Here is a 23,202-nt window from a genome sequence, read left to right as displayed (position 1 = left end):
CGGATCTCCCCAGTGGAGTCGCCAAAAATCGTGTTGGCAACTTTTTTGACAAGTTGACAAGCACGATCGCAGCACCTTAAGCCTTGCGGTGATCCTAGAGTCGCCAACCACCTCGATCTAGCAAAGAGCTAAACCTAGATGGGTTTTGATAACTAAACCGGCTAGCGGAGCCGATTTCTAGATAGCTACCCGTCTCGTGGGCAAACGGAAGGTTTTCAGGCCTAACCTACAAAGAGATGTCGCACTCTCGCAGCGGCGGCGAACGATTTACGGCGCAAACCGACAAAGATGGACAAACTAAGAGAAAAACTAAAAGCAATATGAAAAACGATTCGATTGATTGATAGTAGATTGATTTTTACAATGAACCAGCCATGTCCCTTATATAGGGGTTGGTCTTGCCCTCTACAGGCCCTCCTCCACGTCCAACTCGGGGTAGAAACCCAAGGAAACCCAAAACATGCCTTCCCGAGCAAGGAAACTTCGAGACCCGACGAAATAAAGTCGGACTCAGACCTGCCGGTCAGACCGGCCACACACCGCCGGTCTGACCGGCCCTCAACCGGCGGTCAGACCGGCCAACACACAGCGGTCAGACCGGCCCACTTCGGAGGAAACTGGTAGACTTCCAAATTTTGGCAATATTTCCTATTTTAATCCTAGGTGTCAAATTTGGGTGTAAACAGCTTGTTCGGTGGAATAACCTAGACCTATTTGTTAATTTCCCTAATTATTGGAGAATTGGTAGTCTGATGTGTTTGATCTTTTGCACTTGAATCCCTCAAGTATGGTAAAATTGTAAATTACTACAAATTTAGGGACTGATATGCAATTGCCCTAGAGCTTAAGAGTTTTTTTGAAAAATAAATAATTATTGAATCTTTGACTGAGATGATTCAGTTTATGATAATCTATAAGCACCATGTATATGCACAATATATGTGATGCATGCTGTATAAGATTTCTATTGTACAATTATATGCATATATGTATGCAGACCTGTCGTGGTAAATTGTAAATAAAGAATTGTGATTTCTACTGTGCACATGTGTACCTCGTGACAACTAATCTACGCTACAAAACTAAATTATCCCACTCCTCACCAGGTTTACTCTAACTATAAATAAATCAATGATCCATATGGATATGGACGACTTGATAACTAAATGACAAGGAAACGATCGAAAAATTATTTAAGATCCATAATAGAACAACAATCAACATATTTATAGGTCCTAGCCAGCATCGTGGCTCCATCGACACTGCTCTCAACTAGTGTGACCAAGTCATTAGCGTGACCAGGACTACAGCTAAAATCCGGGATGTTATAGTATGAGGAATAAGAGATGGACCAAAATTAGCAAATACATATGTATCGGGTCAGGCATGGATTATCTGCTGGCAAAAAACAATACCCGGCTACTGCCCGCTATGTTCTCGAGTCTCGGACGGGCATGCTCACGGGAAAAAAATTACACCCATGCCCGTGCCCATCAGGCCGGGTATCTAAGGATATCTGGACCCGTGGGTAAAATTACCATCCCTAGTTTGCGTGCGTGTGTTCATACAGGTGAGTGTACGTGCGTTGTAAGTGTTTGCGTCGTACTAGTAATTTTTAAAAAAAAATTATATTTTATCTAAATAAAAATGATTCATACAATTAATATTATCAGCAAAACCAGATCAATAGATTTGTCAAGCTATAAATAAATGAATAGTAAATTGCATCGCCGGTACACGAGGTGCAATCTAGTGCACGAATTTGTAAAATGCTCATTTTGGTGCATGAACTTATCTGGTGCATGTGGAGGAAGGAAAAAGACACCACATGGCTAATCTTATTAATGTAGGGGCTTATTAGGATACTATGCAAACATATATCTGAGAAGGTTTGCTATTAGACATACACCTCTTCAATAAAAATAGAATGGATATAGTGTTCGTAGAAAAAGATAAAAAAACCGAGCAATGATATAAGGGTTAGAAATATATAAAATTCATCACTTCCATGATAAAGGACAATTAAAGTAGAGACCAAATTTATAAATATTACATATCTTAGTATACTCGCTACACATATGCACGTCACATCCTAATCAATATCAGCTTCATAAAATTAAAACTGTCAAGCTATTTTGGTCCTTGTTCGCACGAACTAGATAAATTCATGTATCAAAACTATCATTTCACAAGTTTATACAGTAAGTTACACCGAGCATCACCAACAGTCTACCTATATGATTCCCAAAACTAATTTTGAGAGATTTTAGTCCAAAAGTCAGCTCCAACAGATCTCCTACGCTTCTACCCGAGTTTTGGAGTTCCCTTCCCCCGGTTCCTCGCTCCGTTTATATGCGGGCGCGAAAGTCGCTCCCAATCACGCAATCCCGCCTCTCTCCTTCGTTCCCACGCGTGGGAGATAGCGATTTTTCTGCGCGTGAAAGAAAAAAAATGGAATTTTCTCTTGGTAGTTTAACGTAAGAGCCCACTTTTAAGTTTTAAAGATTGAATTTAGGCTATCTCTTGGAGAGAGGAGTTTTTTCACTTTCTATTTTTAGTTTCGGAAACCAAAAATAAATTTTTAGGAGAAAATTATAGATAATCTGTTAATGATGCTCTAAACAGTACTATCAATGCAATTTACTCGTAAATGAACAAACCCTATGTCTCACAAAATTTTCTTCCCAAAAGGCCTACAGGAACGCGCTAGCTCTTGATTCTGGAGCGATTCCCGCAGCCTAACCAGAAGCCCCATCCAATCCAGGTCGACCAGCGTGGCGGATCCAGAGCCGAAGCTCCTCGGAGTCCCTGTCTCTGTGGACGCTCTCACCCTAATCCGACGCCGGGCCTCTCCGATCTTCCTTCGCCTTGTGCTGTGGCTTCTCTTCCCCCTCTATATATCCCTATCAGCGAGATGCTCCACTCATGGCGGCATCTACAACGGGCTTCCCGGTGAGTTCTTCCGTTTCCCTACTTCTGTAGCTCGTTCTGCTGATTTTTTTTTCTTTTGAATCTGGATTGGGCGAACTATGAATCTAGAGTGTTTAAAATCAAATTCGGACAAGGTTTTCTTAATTCCACATTAAATCTAACCGGAAGAAAAATTGAAATTGATATATATTCGAAGAAATTAAGTTCTCAATCTGATACATCAGCTTATTTAGGTTTACAATTATTTATTTAGCAGGCTTCATTTGTAGAGTAGAAAGAGATTACTGCTGCGAAGGTTGTAGCGGTGCTCGACGGGGAGGCCTCGCCCTCCCCGGAGCCGTGGTGTAAGAAAGGAAGGAAGTTTGTAGATTAATTTTTTCTTGATTTATTCCATCACGAACTGGCCTTCTATAGGTGATTACAATCTGCTAATGAATACTAACTGAAACAAACCTCAAACATTAAGGATAATTCTTATCTAATGCGAGCAACACATGATGGCGAGAACACCGCTGTGGCGCACCATGCGCACTTACTGGTCTCTCGCATTCCTGCGACGTTCCAAGGGAATTCCCCACATAGCAGATGATGATATATGGTAGTATCTTATTTGACCCATACACTAGTCATTTGTGCTCCTTGGTACTAGGTTTTCGTATGGATCAACAACAACCAGCATTGGAGGGAAAGGGGAGAACAAATGGGGCAAGCCATTTCGGAGCAGATGCTTCCCCCCTCATGCCAATGCATCTTTGTACAACACTGCCCAAGGCGACCACTGAGCTGTCACTGAAGAGATGTATCGAGCAGAGAAGAGGGGGGTATTAATGGGCTCGTTGTTAGCCATTCCGCTGTTGACATGTTCTCGATGACAATCATTGAGAATTCAAGACACCGTGATGGTTCTATATATAGAAATAAGGCCTTTGAAGGACATTTCTGTATCACTAACCGCGATGAGAGTAAGTGATCAAAACCTTCTCCTTCTTTTTCTAATTTGATATGATTTGTTTTAGTACTAATAAATATAATATGGATTCTGGTAACCAAAATGCCAAGTAAATTTGTTACTCTAACTACAATATGATTTCTTTATATTTTCTTCTTTCCTACTATTGTTTTCATTCGTATGTGCAATCAATCCACTTAGGTGAAATCCAAATATTGTTGTAATTCTAGCCGATCCTGCTGCTCATTATGTATATATCTATGGTTCAAACATACCATCTATTATGTAACTGCCTAAGACGGGTCATTTAGGTACCAGTTACTGGTCGGCAGGATATTAATGTAAATTAAAATTTCAATTCTTAAATTTACCAATCAAAAGTTTAAATTTTTGGAGGTTAGGAGACCAATATTTTTGTGAATACCAGTTTTCAAAACCTTAGCTGTACTGCAGCATAAAGCACTAAAGCATCATTCATATCTCTCCAAAAATTATACTGATCCGACAAAACACCTTACAAATATAAAATTAAAATGTAATAGCTAATTAGTTGTTCTCAATCATAAAACACATATACATGATTATGTTAGAAAGCTCTACCTACGTACTCATATGCAAACATGCATTGTTTTTCTAAAATTTCACAAATAACACACATGCCTAAATATTTATGGCCATGAAATGTTCCCAGCATTACCACATATGTATAAGTAGCCATAAAGTGTAATAAGAAAAGCCTACATATTCTTGTCCTAACCAATGTGGCTATTAGACCTAGAGAGTGTATTTGGTGGTGCCGGACTTATTATTCTCTTAATTCTGCGTACTTACTTAAGAACTCATGTTATTTTATTAGAATAGTCCCAGAAAAAACCTATGCTTGACCTATGCTGCAGACATGGGAAACGATCTACTTATTGGCAATATGGAAGTTTAGCATGCTCTAACAAAAGACAATTTGGTCAACTTCAATGTCCCTTTAAATATTTTCCACACAAAATTCGGTACTTAGCACATAATAGGGAAAGCATAATTATCACTTTGTAATAAGCATTGTCTATTGTTATAGTTTGTGAGTTGATATCTTTTGGTGAAGCTCGGTTAGAGCCAATGATGTTCTCGGAGCCAACAGATTGCCGACCTAGTTGGGAAACTTGCAGTATGCATTCAGCATGTGCCATGATGCAAATTTTCTCACTAAAGTTGGCTAAAATTCCTATTGACAATGACTGCATACAATTATATGGATACATAGCAGTGCGGGATGATTTGGATAAATTGCTTAATTATGTTGTCAACTATAGCAGGGATAATCCCATCATTATGCGGCAGGTACACATTTTGTTCATGTTCTGTTGATATGGCTTCTAAAATATGCTTGGAGGTGATTAAATATATCCAAAAGTAGGACATGGGAACTTTCGATTTGAAGTCATTATGATATTAGACAAGTCTACTGCTATGGTGAATGACAATTATAATTTTCTTAGACATTAAACTACATAAATACCCTTTCGACTTCTTGTTTCCAATAAATATTTAAGTTCGCAAATCTTCTCCACCTTCAAAATCTTACCTGGATTGTTTCGTGAATACATGAGCCTTAGAGGATCTGCAAATTATGCTTTCATTTTTATTTGTACTCTGGAAAAAAAATATTCACTCATGCCATGATTTTATATGCGATCCGCATATTGATGGTTTTTTGTTTGCATGATAAATTTTGTTGGGTTTCATAACCCTTTAAAATTTACTTTGTGGACAACTTATGTTTATTGGAGAAATTATATATTAGTTTCGAATTAGGCAAAAGTGCCTATATTTTGCATCTTTTGTTGTGAGACAATAAAATGTGGTGCAATGCTCTCGTGCGCTTTCAAGAAAAAAATTGTGGCTCAACCAAGGGGCGCTCTAGTTTTGTGGCTATTTGGATAACACACGCTGGCAATTATCGTAATATGCATGTGTGACTTAAACCAGAGATAAACCGAAAGAAACTTTTGACCTTAATTTGTTTGCTAGACCAAATGGATGACTTAAGCCTGACCAGTTCTGGATCCATCCATTTGCGGATCAAAAGTATGACTTCTTTCATTGTCAACTGAACTGTTGAATTGTCTCGGACTGTTATGAACACTGGTTAGGCCATACAGTAGTTTAGTTAGGAAAGATGAGGCGCACATGGTCTGTTCTAGGTAACGTAGAGAAAAACACTCAAATCAAGGGTAAATTTACCTCTTGTTTAGATTCTCTATCCTGTTTTGGTAAGATGTAGTATAATAGTGGCCACAGATAGTTGCAAAATTATGCGGCATAGCCATAGCTGCGCCAATGATTTTAGTGTCCTACAGCACATGCTACAAAGTACAAACTATCTTGTCACATGGCCAAATTTGCCTATAATTTATGTTACTGTTATTTGAGATCTGCCTATGCTTTGCTAGAAAAGAAATCAAGCTTTGCATTCAGTTTACTATGAGATGCTATTAAATAATTTTAATGATGTTTTAGGGAGATCTTATTGAAATGACTGGCCCCAAGCGAGGCATATCAATGTGTTGCTCTGTTCTATTGGAGTTTGACATGAGGATAAAAAAAGGAGAGCAAGAAAAAGATGACCTACAGTTAATTGATGGAGCAATAGATTATATCGGGCTAATTACAGCAACGTTTCCATTCACAAAACGCATTAATGGTGATTGTGGTGCAGTTGATATCACTTTAGCACGTGTTTACTGGGCCGTAGAGGCCACCATACAAGTTATCATATCAGATGTGCAAAGTGGTTTCAATTTATATCTCAGTTCCTTGTGTTTTGTTAGTGATGTATGGAAAGAAATTCAACTCTTCAATGGCCCTATTGGTGAGTCATGTGGCTTAAGAAGATATGTGGTTGCTGTATCCTTGGACACTTGGATGCATTTGAAGTTGAAGGTAGGCCAAAAAGGCTCTAACCATTATGTTGAACGCTATTGTTCTTTCAAAGCAATCAACCATGGATGTTCCAGTCAACAAATATTGGGTGAGCTTGCATCTATCTCGATGAAGGTGACCTGGTCAACTTTACTAGATTAAACTTCTGGAATGTGTTTCTTACCAACCGTCACAAATAAGTGATGTTTTTATGATGCATGCAGTCAAGATGTTAAACTTTGACCACTAATATCTCTTTGAATATTTAGATTCAACTTTTAGAAATATTACGGCTAGATTTGGCTTCAATAATTGTTTTAATATATTATATTTCCTCTATTTCATATCATAAGCCGTTTTTAGTTTTTTTTCTTACTCAAATTTCTTTAGCTTTGGCTAAGTTTTTTGTCTAAGTTTATAGATAAATTTAGCAATATTTACAACACTAAATAAGTCTCATTAAATACAACATTGAATATATATTTTGATAATATGTTGTATTGTATTGAAAGTATTGTTATATTTTTCTATTAACTTGATCAAACTTTTAAAAAATTGATTAGGAAAAAGTCAAACGACTTATGTGATTATAATTGGAGGTAGTACTTACCAGTAAGTATGCACGTGCACAACACGTCTCTACAAATATTAAGCAGCCATGTTTTTGCTGATTAATTTTCCTCTCCTCCGCTATAGGCCATGCTTACATGTGTTGTATGCCTGTATATACATACATGTTGTTACTTTCAAGTGTATGAGTAGGGCTAACCATAAAATTTCAAGTGTATGAGTAGGGCCAAAAAAAAATAAAAGTGATCCAAAAATTTAGTACTCCCTCCGTACTCGTTTAGGACAACTGTTTAAGTCAAACCTTTGGAATATAAATCATGAATAACTCTTAAGTTGTTGAGTTTGTAATTGTAAAAATTATATGAATAAATTTGTCTTGAAAAATAATTTCATAAAGAGTGAATTGCATATTGGGCTAGTTATTATGACCAAAGTTTCACTTTGGACCATGGTACATCCAACATTTTTAGTTTAGACCAGAGTCTTTTACCTTGGGTTGCACATTAGACCACCCTATCCATTTCCACATCCCTGTTTCCACTCAGCCACTGCTTGCTCCTACATCAAGCTGCTGCTGGCTGCCAATCGTTTCTAACTTTGGCAGTGACATTGGGTCAAGCCGGCAGATGAGCACAACACCACCAGCCTGAGGTATTGAGAGCCGCGGGGAATTAATGGCCTTGAAGAGAGGAGCTTTGTCTACATTGCCCCTGATCTCGAGCTCGAGCTCCATCTGTGGCCACCTTTGCCAGCTGCGTGCTTGAGCTCGACCTCCGCCTAACATGCCACGTGCTCGAGCTCCACTTGCACCGCTGTGGCGCCTCAACTGCCCTGCCCAGAAGCTACTCTTTTTTCTCTCATGTGTTCTGCTGATTGCTCTTGCAACGGTAGCGGCAGCAGGATCTGGTTTAGTGCTTGATCTAGTCATCAAGCTCCTAATCTAGATGCTCAAGCTCGACGGAAACAACAGATGGGCAGCGAGACTACTATAGGCAGACTGGAAAGGTAAGTGGAGGGAGCGATAGTGGGGATGGGGATGACTTTTCTGGAGGAGGAAGAGAGAAGGGGAAGAGGGAGAGACACACCTGGTCTGGTTGACATGTGAGCGTCTAGTCCAAATTGCATGCTCAATTAACTATAGCTGGTTGAAAATGAAAATGTTTGATAACACCTAGATCATTGTGAAACATGGGTAAGAAAATATAGTCCAACATGCAGTTCACTCTTTCATAAAAGTATACATATATCACTTTTCAATAAATATTTTTAGAGAAACAAGAAGTCAAGGTTGTATTTTGGAGACCGTGTCGCTGTCCAAAACGATTTTCTTTACGAGTACCTTTACGAGTACGGAGGGAGTACACTATAGCAAAAATCTTGTTGTCCATTTCTCCAGAAAATTCATTTTAGTTGTCGATGATTCTTCATCTGAAATCTGAAAAAGAAGGAACATACTGAAATTATTAACTGGAAAAAAGGAACATCTGACATCACTACATATTTCGTCCTGGATTGCCAAACAATACCAGAATTGAACACTGTAGGGATCAATATTAATGATCCACGAAACTGCAGAAAAGCCCATCATGCAAACATTTTGCCTCCCAAAATCTATGTTGTGAATTACAAATTATGACCAGAACAATGGTAGTGTTGTCGAACCTGACATTGCTGGCAATGCATTGTAACATCCTGAAAATTCCTGACAATAAAAATCACTAAAATTTTGAACTTTTTAAAACTTTTGCATCATGTTGGATGTTATGGTTGCTATTGCTTGCCAAACTATAAATTGTTACGATTGAAGATTAAGCTAAAGCTATACAACTACGTAACAATTATAAAAATAAGATATTTATTATGAACCCTATAGATATTTACGCACAACACAACAAAGCCATATAAAGAGAAGGTTAATTACTAATTTAATTTATAGGTCAAATATTAATATTGTGACTGTGTCATGGCATCCACTCATATAAAATAATTGATCACATAAAATAAATTGATCTTTATATATAGAGATTGAATGATGGGAGTATATAATTAAATATTTAGATCAATATTGTGCCAAGTCTCAATTTCTTTTGTGAAATAAATAGATTAAACCTATCCGTGTGTAAATACATTGTTATACAAATAAACTCGACCAATGTGCCATTGTATTAATATGGTGATATTAGTATATTATAATTAATAATTGTCCAAGCCTACAAGTTATATAGGATAATTATGTTAAACCAACACATGGTGAAAACGAATAAATACCGAAATCCCAAAAGTATAGGAAATCATAAAAGGTATAGTACAATTTAAAAATTTGGACAATATTAATTTTGAACAAAATTCACATTTGAATACTTCATATTGTCGTTAAAATGCATTGGTGAAAATATAAATTGAAATAGACCTTTTTCCTCAATTTATAAAATCAATCAAAAACCCTAAATTTACAGCCTGGCACTGTTCATTGTGCGCCAGGTGTTCGACTCGGTTCTAACCCGGCCAAACACCCAGCGCAGCATCCGCCTCCCCGTGCACGCGCACGCGCCTTCTCTGCTCGTGCGCTGCATTGGGCGTGCCCGTGCGCCACACCGCGTGGGCCCGCCGCCGACCGAGCCACCGAAAACCTGCGCCAAAGCCGCGCCGCCACGGGAGCGCGCGTCAGCAACGTCGCGTCGCCCATCGTCTCGGAGCCGAGGGGTAACGGCCACGACGTCACCCCCACACCACCCCTAAACCCTATCCAACCGCCCTACACCCGAAAACCCGCCCTCACCAAGCCGCCGCTCTGCCATCGCCATGTGCGTGCATCGCCGTCGCCACGTCCGCCACCTTATCCGAATGCGGATGCCGGGTCCCTCCTCCATTGTAACCAGCGGGTAAAACGGAGCCTTCCTCTCTAGCTAGGGCTAGAACACACAGTATAGGGGTCATAGATGCAATGATCTGCTACAGAACTTTAATGGAAAAGGAGGAGGAAACATAGCCGCGTCAACCTCCCTAATCTAGGCCGTATAGACAGCCATTGAGTGCACCAGCTGCCGATCCTATCCTCCACGCCATCCTGGCTTATCCCCAAGCCAAGCCCCCCCATAAAAACTCCATCCCTATCTGCCTTTTCCTCGAATACATTTCATCGAACACCTTGTGAGCATGCTTCATCATCACTGGTTGGAGCCGAAGCCGGCGTAGCTGACCGCGGGAGCTGTGGCTCGGGCCGCCTCTACTTCTTCTGCTGCCTTGCATCAACGCCGGGAGCCGCTGGACGTCGGGGAGAGTGCGTCGAACACCTGCGTGCGCTGCCGACGTCGATTCGCCCCTGCTTCACCCGCATCGTGCCGCGCATCACCGACCTATGCCGTTGCTCCACCGCACGGTAAATACTTGCGCTCTTAGCACCCTCTACTGACCTAGAAACATTTGGCCCCCTCGATTTGAGGTGTGTGTGCCGCTGCTAGCCTGCCGACGGGCCGCCATTGCGCCACCGTTGAGCTCACCGTGGACGGCACTAGTTCCAAACTAACCTAGGCCATATTATTGCATGAATTAGTTCACTAGAGACCCTAGATGGTGAATTTAGGCTCGGTTAGGTTTAATTCGTCCTCTCCCGCGCCATGGCCGAGCTCGCCGTGAGCTCCGTGCCACCCGTCCGTCGCGTCATGCCCCTTGTAGCCGCCGCGCCTCGTTGCTGCCGGCGGTGGGTCTCCGGTGGTGCGCCGCCGCTTCCCTCACCACGGCCGAGCCGTCCCGGCTCGGGCTGGTCGCATTAGCCGTGCGCCCGCGCCGCTGCCCTGCGCGTCGGGAGGAGGAAAACGACCGAGGGAGAGAAAGAGAGGAAAAGAGAGAGAGAAGCTGTGGGCCCCACATAGAGATTAGTGCACAGTAATCACCTATTAATCCAATGCAAATTAATCTATTACACGTGGGATTGGATGATTAGAAAAATCTAAGAAAAATTGATTATGAAGTTACTGTCAATGGCATGCGGGACCCACCGGGATTAAAGGGCTGGTTTGGACCCAGGTCAAATAGGGCCGGTCCCACTTGTCAATGACTCTCTGCATTTTCTATGGGAAAATAAAAACAAAGGAAAAAGAAATGGGGTGACCCTACATGTCAGCCACTGTAATCATGCCCCTCTCGGCTGCACAGTGCCATTTCACAATTGTTTGAATTAATTCAAATTTGAATCTTTAAACAAGCATAACTCACTCATTTTAGCTCGGATTTAAATGAAACTTGAACCTAAATTCATCTAAAATCAAGATATAGCTGATGGAATCACTTTTGCTATTTATTTTTGTACTGTTGAATTTTGGTGATTTAATTTGAATTCTAATTGAATTCAAATCGAATCTTTCGCACGTACATATAGATTCCGAGGGAGTGGTTGAGTTGACTGCAAAACAAGGACAGCAAGACAGTGAGCAAGGCAAGTCATCACTAATCTTTGAGCATATTGGACCTATTGCGAACTTATTTTGATTTAAATAAAGTTTGCATGCTATTTATATGTGAATGTCCTACTTTGTTATATGCCATACATTTGATATTGATTATCCATACAATCTTTGTAATCCATAATATCGTGTGTCTTTAGTCAATGCTTGACCAAAGCATGGGTATGATTTGACTGATAAACCTGATGTTTTATTATTTTTTTTCTTTTTACTCCTAACTTGATTGCCATTTTTTTTTTTTTGAGAATTCCTTTGTAAATCCTGCAGCAAAGCATGGGAAATCACCTAGTCAATACTTCCTCCTTCCAAAAGTCTCAGTCGTATTTGGTTTTCTTGTTTTTCCAGATGAGATGGGCGCATTCCACTCTGCAAGCATGCATGCAGGCTTTAAATGTGTAGCTGGTCTCTTCGTTAAACATGCATGGATTTAATTCCTCTCAGCAACCGAACAGTATTCTTTTGCATGCATGTAAATCCATCCGTTGCCTATTCGCGAGCGTTGGGCGCGGACGGTTGCGGTGTTGCACACACGCGTATCGTGCATCAACCGAAGCGTCGCTTCCTCTAAATCCATGCAGATGTAGCGATGGTTAAATGCGTCGGAGAGTTCCTTGGTCTTGGTGCAAAACGTAATACGACTGAGACTTTTGGAAGGAGGGAGTATATATGAGTGAGACCAATGTTTACTTGAACATTATCTTATTTAGTCTCCTTTACATTGAGAACATTAACATAATGAAGGTTTGTATTTATGTGTTTTTATTATTGCTACATGCGTTCTCCATGTGTAGGGAACAAATCCCATTGGTTTTTCTCTAATTATGCATATATTTGTCTCCATTATATATTCTATTATATGCATATATTTGGGGGAGCATATCTTATACATGTATCGTGCATGTTCTAGATCCATATTGTTCACCTATTATCCTACACTACAACAAATCTGGGCTTCTGTGACGATTACCTAATGACAGAACACATATATGTCATAAACAAAGAGGTTGTTTATGACGACTGTTCACAGGATGATAACTGTTTATGACCAAACTGTGTATTTGTCATAATCATCATCACAGTATACTCTGCATGGGCTCTGTGAAGATAGCACGATGACAATAGTGGATCGTCATAAAATATAGAACTATTATATGTTTAAAAAACAAAAAAAATCTTGTTATACTACATTGCTGCTAGATCACAAATCGTTTGTCCTAGGTGGACTCTTCTTGTCTCTCATTTTAGTATTTTAGGATTGAAGTCATCGCTAGTCTCATTTTATGAATAAAAAAAAATCAGAATTATGGCGTTTCATTTTATGATTGAATGAAAAAACTTTAAAATGGCTATAAGTTGGTTTGAACCTACATTACTACAAGAAATATGACCTTCTATGACGAATTTCTCGTAACATCGGAGCTATTCGTCATTAGCACATTCCATTTTATGACGATTAATTAGTATGAGATGGGGAGGCTTAGTGACGAAAAATTTTGCTTTAAAAATCATGGCTGGAAATATATTTGTAATATTCTACGTGGTCTAAATTATTCTCTGAAATTTTTTGTGAATTTTCGGAGCTCAATAACTAATTTTCATACCACAAAGTTCATTTAACCTATTAAAATAAATGGAAAACAAATTAAAATTCCTCTCTATGTACTTGGGCCTTTTTCGGCCCAAGTATTACTCTCACCCTCCCTCAGCCTGCAGCCTCTCTCTCTCTCTTCCTCCCTCTTTAGGCCACCGGCCCAGCCCTTTTGCTCCTCCCTTGCAAGGAAGTCTATTTTTCCTCCCTCCTCTCAATTCAAATAATTTTTCGGTAGTAAATGATTTCAATTGAAAAAATTGTCAACAAAAAAGTTGTATAACTTATCAAGATCTACAACTTTTGTTTTGGTCATTTTGCTATATGACTTTGGTTCAATAATTTAAATTTGAATTTCAAATTATGATAACTTCAAACAACATTTTCAAATATTAAATAATTTCAACTGAAAAAGTCATCAACAACAAAGTTGTATAACTCATCAATATCTACAACTTTTGTTTTGGTCATTTTGCTACATGGCTTTGTTTCAATAATTTGAATTTGAATTTCAAATTATGACAACTTCAAACAACATTTTTGAAATACTAAATGATTTCAACTGAAAAAATCATCAACAACAAAGTTGTATAAATCATCAATATCTATAACTTTTATTTTGGTCATTTCTTCATCCGACAAAGTGATGGTAACATTGTTCACAAAATTTACACATCTCTTATATAGTTTATAAACTATAAGAGAGATATATAAATTTTGTGAACAATGTTACTATCACTTTATCGGATGAAGAAAAAACCAAAATAAAAGTTATAGATATTGATGTTACAACTTTGTTTTTGATGACTTTTTTATTTGAAGTCGTTCACTAATAAAAAATTATATTTGAAGTTCTCAAACTTTGAATTTTTCAAATTTCAAATTATTCAAATAGAGTCAGATGAAGAAATGACCAAAATAAAAATTTTGCATCTCGATAAGTTCTACAACTTTGGTTTTGGTGACTTTTCCATTTAAAATTATTTATTAAACCCAATTTTTGTTTGAAGTTGTCAAATTTTGAAAATTCAAAATTTGAATTGTTCAAATGAACTTATTTGTAAAAAAGACCAATACAATAGTTGTAGATCTCGATGAGTTCTACAATTTTGTTGTTTATGATTTTTGCATTTGAAACATAAAAATCAGTCTAAAATTAAATTTAAAGTTCTCATAAATTAAAATTAAAAAGTACAAGATATTATTTGTATTTTTTTTTTGCAAAAAAAGTTAATGCTGGAGAGGCGCCAAAATTTTGGTGTGGCTGGAACCAAATTTTTAGGCGCCAATCTTGGCGGTCATGCCAAAAATAAAATTTAAGGTGAAACGTTCGTTTTATCCATACAATTTGGTAAATACTGTTAAGGGTGTGTTTGGTTGAGCTTTTCAACCTGCTTTTGCTTTTGCAAAAGCCAAAAGCCAACCAAAGAGCCTAAAAGCCACAGCTACTTTTAGTACAACTCAAAAGCACCTCTACCCCTGCTTTTGGGGGAAAAAATTACCCACCTATGCCATTAAAAAAAAACGGTTCGCTTCTTTTCTCTCCCATCCTTCTCCCTCCTCCTCCTCCTCACTTCGCCGTCGCTGCCGCTCCTCCTCGCCCGAGGCCGACGCCGCCACCGCCGAGGACTCCGACGACGCCACAGCCGACTCCGCCATTGCTCCTCCTCGCCATCGAGGCCGACTCCGCCGATGCCCGAGGCCGACACCGCCGCCGCCGCCGACTCCGCCGCCGCCCGCGTCTACCTCCCCTCCACCGCCGCCGCCGAGGACTCCTCCGCCGCCGTGCGATCTGCCTCCCCGCCGCCACCCGAGGCCTCCGCCGCCGCCGCCGATGTCTCCGACGACGCCGCGGCCGACTCCGCCGCCCGCGTCTACCTCCCCTCCACCGCCGCCGCCGAGGACTCCTCCGCCGCCGTGCGATCTGCCTCCCCGCCGCCGCCCGAGGCCTCCGCCGCCGCCGCCGAAGTCTCCGACGACGCCGCGGCCGACTCCGCCGCCGCCGCCGTCGAGGCCGAATCCGTCGCCGGCTCGCCGCCGAGGCCGACTCCCACACAGCCGAGGTCGACTCCCGCGCGTTCGACTCCGCCGCCGCTCGCGTTTGCCTCCCCGCCGCCGCCGGGCCGCCGAGGTCGACTCAGCCGCCACGCGCGTCTGCCTCCCGCGCATCTGCCTCCTCCTCCTCTGCCGCGCGCGTCTTCCGCCGCCGCCGAGGCCAACGCCGCGCTGCCGACGCCGTGCGCGTCATTTTTTTCTTTCCTCTTTTTTTCCCTTCTTTTCCGACGGCGACTACCACTGTCGCCGCGACTCCTCCAACGGCTCATCCGCCGCGGCGGTCTCTCCTCCCTATTCCCCTACCTCAGCGTCCCCCGGAGGTCGGCGGCCTATGGGTACGGGGTGCTCGTCGCCTCGTCCCGCACCACGGGCGGGAAGCCACTCACCTACATCCCGTAGGCGGCGGCAGGCCGGCCTCAGGGCCACCAGATCTGGCCTCCCGCCGGCCAGATCCAGCGAGGAGCATGGGGCAGCGCACTCCCGGAGGCATGGGCAAGCAGGGTGGCACCCCCGGTGAGCGCAAGTCTGGCGGCGACGGCGACAAGAAGGAGCGCAAGTTCGAGCCCCCACCCCCCCCCCCCCCGCGGCGCCCTCCGGCGAAAAAGTTACCGGTGGCGGCGGCGTCCACCATGCAATGGAGCACCGACCTCGACAGGGCTCTCCGCTCCCGCCACCCCGGTCAGTACACTAGACAAGCCCCTTCACTTCATCTCCCTCACTTTTAAATCTCAATCTCCCCCAACCCCCGCGACGTAAGTGAGGTCAAAACCCTGGTCTCCGGAGCGGAGTTGCTAGATCTGGGGGGTTTGATTTTATTTGTTTTACTCGTGTGAGAGCTCGTGTAGTTGGCGATTCTGGGCCTGTTCGGTGGCACTGGCTGCTGCAGCACTGCAGCTGCGCTGCAGCAGCGACTACAGTAGATGCAGCAGCGGCTACAGTGGCTGAGCAGCCATCCAACAGCCACGGTTCTAACTGCAACAAGACAAAACAGCTGTCTACAAAATGCTAAATTTGTTCACATTCAAAACTGGCGGGAATCATTTATCTGGCGCCAAAATGTTTTCACTGATACAGACATAAGGCATTGATGGGAACTACAAAAGAAGAAAAACAATATAAAGACATTTTGTTATACTATGTCATGCATTGGAAGGTATTCATATCCAAGGGTGCTCGAGGAGCTTGTGGAGGGGCAGACGATGCACCGAATTCTTCACGAGCATCTGCAGATCAAAATATTTCTTGAGGTTCACACTCCGGTTGATGTTCTACTCTTCACCAACAAAGCATTCTTTACTGAAGTTGCTGGTAGCTGCCAAGATGTCAACAGCTTGAAACTGTTTTGCAGTTAGAAAGTTTTTGGATGTCCTGGCCCAAACTTTTGCTGTCATAGCTCTTTCAGGCTTAATGACATCACTAGAGGAAGTCTCACAGTCATTCATAAGAGAATTCCAAGAGTACAAGACCTCATTTGCTTTAGGGACTGTAAAATGATATGTATGAATTTCAGTTATATGAAAGAATGTAAGTCTATCCAATAATGCAACATGCAGGAATGGAGAACAAGATATATATACATGATTGGATATTATATACAGATCCTAACACAACGATGAATATTAGGTGACGAACAAGAATATATAGAATATGTCTAGCCATTAACTACAATTGCATAAAGCGGTTATGCTTAAACTAATAAAGTTTCAGTGCTACCTTTTTCCGCATTGGCAGGTGGAGATTTGGCATTGTTAGAGGTGCTCTTAGGAATGTATGTGCAGCTTTTCAGAACCAAGCCAACAATGAGCACAAAAACTGTACAACCTGGTTGAAACTGGTTCCCATCAATCCTGTAATGTTAGATTAGCCAGTTATTTCAACTAGATATGAAGTCAAGGCAACATGTATGCATAAATATCCTACGTAAAGAAAAGTGGGTTATTAAGCAGAACTGAATACCTCAACTTAGGAATGGACTCAAAAGTTCCTGGCACATAACCACTGAAGCGATTGTTTTCAATGTTGCTGCAACCAGTTGATAATTGTCAGGAAGGATGACAATAAACAAATATAGAGCAAGATAAAATACAGTTGAATTTCTTACAGGGCTGATAATGGAAGGTCTGCCAGCAAAATAACAAATCCTGTGAACTCAATTATGCTGTAAATAACTGTAAAACCAAAACAAAATGAACCTTTTATATTCTAGCATATTTTTGTGCATGAAATCGTTAAGAACGCACATCATTCTTACAGGTGACAGGCTACAACGCAAGAAATAATTCATTTATTCAAGAGGATAAAGAAATTAGAATCTGTTCAGAGAAATGCATGCACCTCTACAACTCCTTATAAAGTTCACCTTTTAAGGCATACTCCAAGATTAAGTACACACGGGTCTGCAGAATCCATATAGCAAAAGATATGATGATAAAACTAGAGGAAAAAACAATATGACAATAATTACATCATATTAGTGCTTTTTTTTTTCTCTGGACCTGATCATAGAAATACCCATACAACCGTAGAATATTGGGATGACGAAGATGGCTCTGAATCTCAACTTCACCACGCAGCTGATACTTCACCTGGGACTGCTTCAGTTGGCTCTTGAAAAGTACTTTCAAAGCCATAATATGGTTACTCTGTTTCACATAAAGAAAATAGATTTAGTTCACTGACAGTGAAATAATTAGAATCAGCAAACAGTAATAAACATTTTGAAGCATGCAATTTTAGGTTACAAACACTTACAATTGCAGGAGATATAAAAAAATGCTTTAAGTATCAAAATAATTAGCATGATCCAGGTAGAACCATATGAAAGCACACTACTTAGTGACACAACTTGAAAAGATTTTAGAGTATTTTTTTAAAAAAGAACTATACCAAACTTACACCTTGCAATTCATGACATAGTATCGCCTGCAGTGACCTGACTAGATATCTTCTATGGGTTCTTCCAGCCCTAACACACATAAAACATAAGAAAAGAGCCAAAAACTTATGAAACTATTTTTCATTATTATCCAGGCAGCACAGAGATTAGCCATATTTTGCAGGTTACAACCATATCGAAATTCCCCATTCATAACCATCCTTCAGTCACATAAATATATGGTCACCTAATTCATAATATAGCAGCCTTAGCGAAACAAAATAAATACAGTGGGGCAAAATAACCGGTCAACCGACAACAACACACAAGGAGACATAACCATCTTCCAATTCTGAGGAGTCATAGATACACCAAATCACTAACATGTCTCGTGAGAACTGCATAACCAGTCAAACAAAAATATCAGTCTAGTATACACGATTACAAAGAGATCAAAATAATTGCACATGTAACATTATACTACTTTACACCAATTGATTTTGGTAACCATATAAGCATAAGTACCGTACCTATTCATGCCAAACCATATAATCCAGCTGCAATCCAATCACGGACAGTGCCAATATCATCATTGGCAGTAGCTGCTAACCAATCTTGCAATGGGTGAATTTGTTGACCCGGCTTATGAAGGTACTGGTGATGCCCAAACACATTGTCCACGTCCATCTCAGGTTCATTGTTGTCCATTGCGAAATTGTGCAGCGCGAAGCATGCGACAATAATCTTTGATTACTTCTCCATAGAATATAATGGTATCCCCTTAAGAATCTTCCACTTGTTCTTTAAAACACCAAATGAGCGTTCAACCACGTTCCGGAGACAAGAATGGTGGTAGTTAAAAATCTCACACAGATTTTCAGGACCTTTACCATCAAATTGCTTCAAATGGTACCTAGTCTTGCGATATGGGGCCATGTAACCCTCGCGTAGTGGGTAACCAGAATCCACCAGATAGTACTTACCTACAAAATGAACTAAGTCATATTTTGTAATTTGAAATGGGAAGCCTCAACGTAATTTAAACTGGAAGTACTCACCTAGGGGTGGGTGAGGGAAATGGTCAGCATTGTTCACTGCCTCCCTGAAAACAGCCATGTCATGGGCAGCCCCCCTTTTACCCGTAGCAACAAATGTGAACCGCATGCCCATGTCACATACAGCCAACACGTTCTGGCTGGTGAACCCCTTCCTGTTAATGAAATCATCATGAGCCGGATCAAGGACTGTGACTGGAATGTGGGTTCCATCTATAGCTCCTATATACCCATCAAAGTATGGGGAGAACTGGTGTAAGTTGGGATGCACAAATCTGAAGCTCGGGTCCCTTGGCCTAATAATCCTACGTGCAAAAGACAACATGGCATCTAAGACCTCGTCAAACTTCCTGCTCACGGTGTCCAGTGACCGACCGAATCGATCTGACATCTGTCTTTGACATTGTCTTGTGCCACAAGCCCACAAGAACATCCCTAAGGCTTCAATCGACTCACATTGACGTGTGGATTTTAGACGATGGTTGGCAACTAGTGTTCTATGCAGCAAATGGAATGCAGTTGGCCGGAGACGGAAATTTGTGTAGCACTTGTTACTGTCGGCAAGATTGAGATCTACCCATTGACGACCCGTCACCTCCTTGAAGGGCAAGGGAGCATCTTGCGCTCCACAACCACTTGAGCTTGTTGATGCTACTGCTGCTAGCACACCGACGGTTGCACCCATGTCCCACCAGGTAGACCACCCATCATCCAAATGGGCAGCTGAGGAGCTTGTGCTGCTTGAAGTTTCGGAGGTTGACATTCTGCAAGAAACGTACTATCTTTGAGATTCAACAAAAAAAATATGGTTTCGCATATATCATAGTGCCTTTTACCTAGTATTGACCTCCTTGCCTATCCTTTAGCACCTCTTCATCAGTGAGGCCTGCAACTTATAGAATTACAATGTCAATTACAAAATGTATGCATGTACAAAACCAGTATAGTGCATTTTTCCATTGTTCTACAGTAGGTGAGGATGCAACATGGTTATTCAATTTTCAAGTAAAAAAAAGAATAAAGAAAGGGCAAGTAGATCTATACGAAAAGACAAGCTGACTGATACAAATTTATATGATAAAATAGCAAAGCAAATAAGGTCCTAATGCATAACATAAGAGTATGCCAAGGTCAAACAACCGATTACATAATGCCACGTCATGTTGGCGATGGGTATATACAATCAAACACCGTGTGTGACAACCGGTGTAGTTAAGTGGAAGCATGGACTGGTATCACTTTTTCCTAGCATTGTCCCAAGTCCATCGGAGCCATGCTTTGCGATTCTCTGCAGGGTAAATACACCTAAAAGCTGCCCGTCGTGCAGCTGACCTAAATAGATCAGTAGCTATGAAATACAACTCAGATCCTTGAGCCACACCATCCTCTTCTACAAGTCGCAGCAATTCTTTCATCTCATCTTGCTCTCCCCTGAGCACACTGCTTTCATTCCTGCTCCTTTCGAGCATACTCTCTGATATGCACCCTACATAGTACTCCATATTCTTACTCTTCTTGGGTGGTGGGCTGTCAACCACCTGCTCCTTCCCTGCCCTTTGAGCCACACGGCCAGCACTAGACAGGCCGACATTATCGTTTGACATCGGAGTAAGGTTGTCGTCGCTTCCACCGCTTGGTGTTCTCTCGCCAATACCACCTACGCACAACATTGTACCTTCTTCGGTGTCCATGCAGCCAAAAAGAGTAGTTAGCTCATCCTCATGTTCAAGCGGCTTTCCATGGAACTGTCCGGCATCCCTATTCTCCTACAAGTCAGATATGGACAATGTAAGCTTGACGAGACAACAATAAAAACTCAATATTAGTTTAGTAGTAAAATCAATATTCACATGTAGTTACCTCTATACGGTCTTCCCACCAGTCATCATCGCACCTTATGGTGCTAGAATTATTGTCCCACCCACCTCCGCTCATATTCTTTAGGCTCTTCCATAGCTTGTATTGTCTCTTCATGGTGCTAAACTTGTTTTGAAGCTGTTTACTGTCAAAGTTCTTGCCTGTTTGTTCTCTGAAATTGCGATATAAATTCTGCCAACCTATGTTGGTAAGACCCTTCTTGTTGTAATTGCGCTTTATCTTCTCAGCAATGCATAAGTCTAGGAATATCTTTGTGAGGGCTTTGTCCCAATAGGCGCGACCACCACCCATCTGTGTGTAATTTTGCATTACATGTAGTCCAACTTAGGAGTTTTTGAGATCTTAAACACTGTACTAACATCAAGTTGCAGGTATGCGAAACATTTTTCACACTGATAACTAATATGAGAAAACAATGCTTGCCTTGAGTCGGTTCTGCCGTGCAGGAGTTGTACGCAGATTGTATCGTGCGGCTTCAGGTGGAGACCATGACGATGACGATGACGACGAGGGGAGGGAGATCGTTTGTTCAGATTGGGGATTCCTTCTTACAAGTCGCTCCTGTGACCTTACAAGTGCCAACCGCTCCGTGGTGCCATGTCGTCTGAGGTTACGTGCCAGCGGTTCTGGCTGCGGTCCTACAAATGTCCAAGAATCAAATCAGCGGTTCGTATGCCTGTGCAAGGTGCCCTTCGGGCCGAGTTGACATGGCGAATGGTGCCATTCACAAATACCCTAAAAATGCAAGATCAAAAATCATTAATGGGAGATGATTCTTACCTCCTTACTGCCGGACCTGGATGGATCTGGGGGAGAAGACGTCACTGGCGACACAGCGTGGGTCTTGCCCGACGGGATGTGTCCCCTTGGCTGCACTCTATCCCCTCAACAACCAAACCCTAATGAGGTGAACTCCAGCCGACTGATGAGCTTCCCCTCCCCTCAACCCCCACCGTCGAATCAGGATGAACTTCACATCCTATTGGATTTAATCGATCAGATCGGGAGTGGTGGGAGGGCAGGAAGGAAGGGGATGGGAAGGGGTGGCGTCGGGTGGGATATTGAAGGCACGGTGCGGCTCGCCGGGAGGAGGATGGGAGAGAAGGCGGAGGGGATCCGGAAGGCACGCCGCGGCTCGGTGGGAGGAGGACGGGAGAGAAGGCGGAGGGGATCGAGACGCCCTCGGTAGAGTATGGCGATGGGAGAGAAGGCGCGGCGCTGCGGCAGAGAGGGGCGGAGTTTGGGCGACGCGATGGGAGATGGGAACGAGAAGAGTCGCACCTTTTTTCTTTTTCTTTTCGCGAGAAATCTTTTTCTACAGGAGAGTGGGCTGCAACCGTTCCCACAGCCGAACGGCTGGGCTGTGCAGCACAGCCCAGAACGCTGCAGCCGAACGGCTGGGCTGTGCAGCACAGCCCAAACAGCTGCGAAAACGGGCTGCCGAACAGGCCCTCTTCCGCGTGGGAAGCTTAGATTAGTGTGTGGTCTAGTCGCGTCTCGCAGATACGATCGAACACTACGATGAATTCGTGTTTCTGGTGTTCCTTTACGGATGAAATTGATCGAAGTGTTTCTGGCTATGAACTGCTTCGTGCCAAAATTCCTGCCTCTGTTTAGCTGTAATTTGAACTGTGTGTGTAACCCTAGCAGTCTAGCCCCCTAGAACTCATTCATTCATTCATGCTGTTACCTTTTCAGTAAGAGCTAAAGCTAATTCCTAAATTTGTCCGGGGACCAAGCTAGTCCTGTTTTATGTAGCAGCTCCTATTTTCATAGCTTCCAGCTGATTCCTGCTAGTATAATACTATAATTTATAATATGAATATGCCATGGACTGTTTTATGGTGGCTGGCTGTTTTCGTCTGCACAAGTATTGTGTCTCACTGCTTGCCTTTCTTTCCTCCGTTGATTTTATTGTTCTATGT

The 23,202-nt window shown here is 42.0% G+C and overlaps 2 protein-coding genes and 1 pseudogene across 2 annotated transcripts; 2 read left to right on the top strand and 1 right to left on the bottom strand.

Moving 5' to 3' along the window:
• The first annotated feature begins 2,676 nt into the window (after positions 1-2,676).
• On the top strand, positions 2,677-9,515 carry LOC127784989 (uncharacterized; annotated as a pseudogene).
• A 2,656-nt stretch (positions 9,516-12,171) lies between these two features.
• Positions 12,172-16,821, top strand: LOC127784649 (uncharacterized). Its single transcript, XM_052311994.1, has 2 exons — positions 12,172-15,513; positions 16,623-16,821. Exons 1-2 carry the CDS (start codon positions 15,107-15,109, stop codon positions 16,819-16,821), a joined length of 606 nt encoding a protein of 201 aa, XP_052167954.1. The 5' UTR covers positions 12,172-15,106.
• A 2,273-nt stretch (positions 16,822-19,094) lies between these two features.
• LOC127784648 (uncharacterized) lies at positions 19,095-21,568 on the bottom strand. The gene is made up of 4 exons (XM_052311993.1): positions 21,260-21,568; positions 20,759-21,165; positions 19,403-19,554; positions 19,095-19,327 (listed from the first exon to the last, which is right to left on the bottom strand). Exons 1-4 carry the CDS (start codon positions 21,566-21,568, stop codon positions 19,095-19,097), a joined length of 1,101 nt encoding a protein of 366 aa, XP_052167953.1.
• Positions 21,569-23,202: the final 1,634 nt, after the last annotated feature.

This window comes from Oryza glaberrima, chromosome 9 (assembly GCF_000147395.1).
Source record: "Oryza glaberrima chromosome 9, OglaRS2, whole genome shotgun sequence".
In the NCBI taxonomy this organism is placed as follows: domain Eukaryota; kingdom Viridiplantae; phylum Streptophyta; class Magnoliopsida; order Poales; family Poaceae; genus Oryza; species Oryza glaberrima.
The sequence above is the reverse complement of the archived record's forward strand: the minus strand, read 5'-3'. Positions and strand labels throughout refer to the sequence as shown.

Bases quoted from the DNA above. Each gene is read 5' to 3' on its own strand.
- LOC127784648 (XM_052311993.1), bottom strand. From the start codon at position 21,568: ATGGGTGGTGGTCGCGCCTATTGGGACAAAGCCCTCACAAAGATATTC. The intron at 21,166-21,259 runs GTAACTACATGT...TCTGACTTGTAG, and splicing joins GGTGGGAAGACCGTATAGAG to GAGAATAGGGATGCCGGACA. The intron at 19,555-20,758 runs GTATTTCATAGC...TTTCATTAACAG, and splicing joins GTGGCTCAAGGATCTGAGTT to GAAGGGGTTCACCAGCCAGA.
- LOC127784649 (XM_052311994.1), top strand. From the start codon at position 15,107: ATGCCCGAGGCCGACACCGCCGCCGCCGCCGACTCCGCCGCCGCCCGC. The intron at 15,514-16,622 runs GTTTGCCTCCCC...ATGCATTGGAAG, and splicing joins TCGACTCCGCCGCCGCTCGC to GTATTCATATCCAAGGGTGC.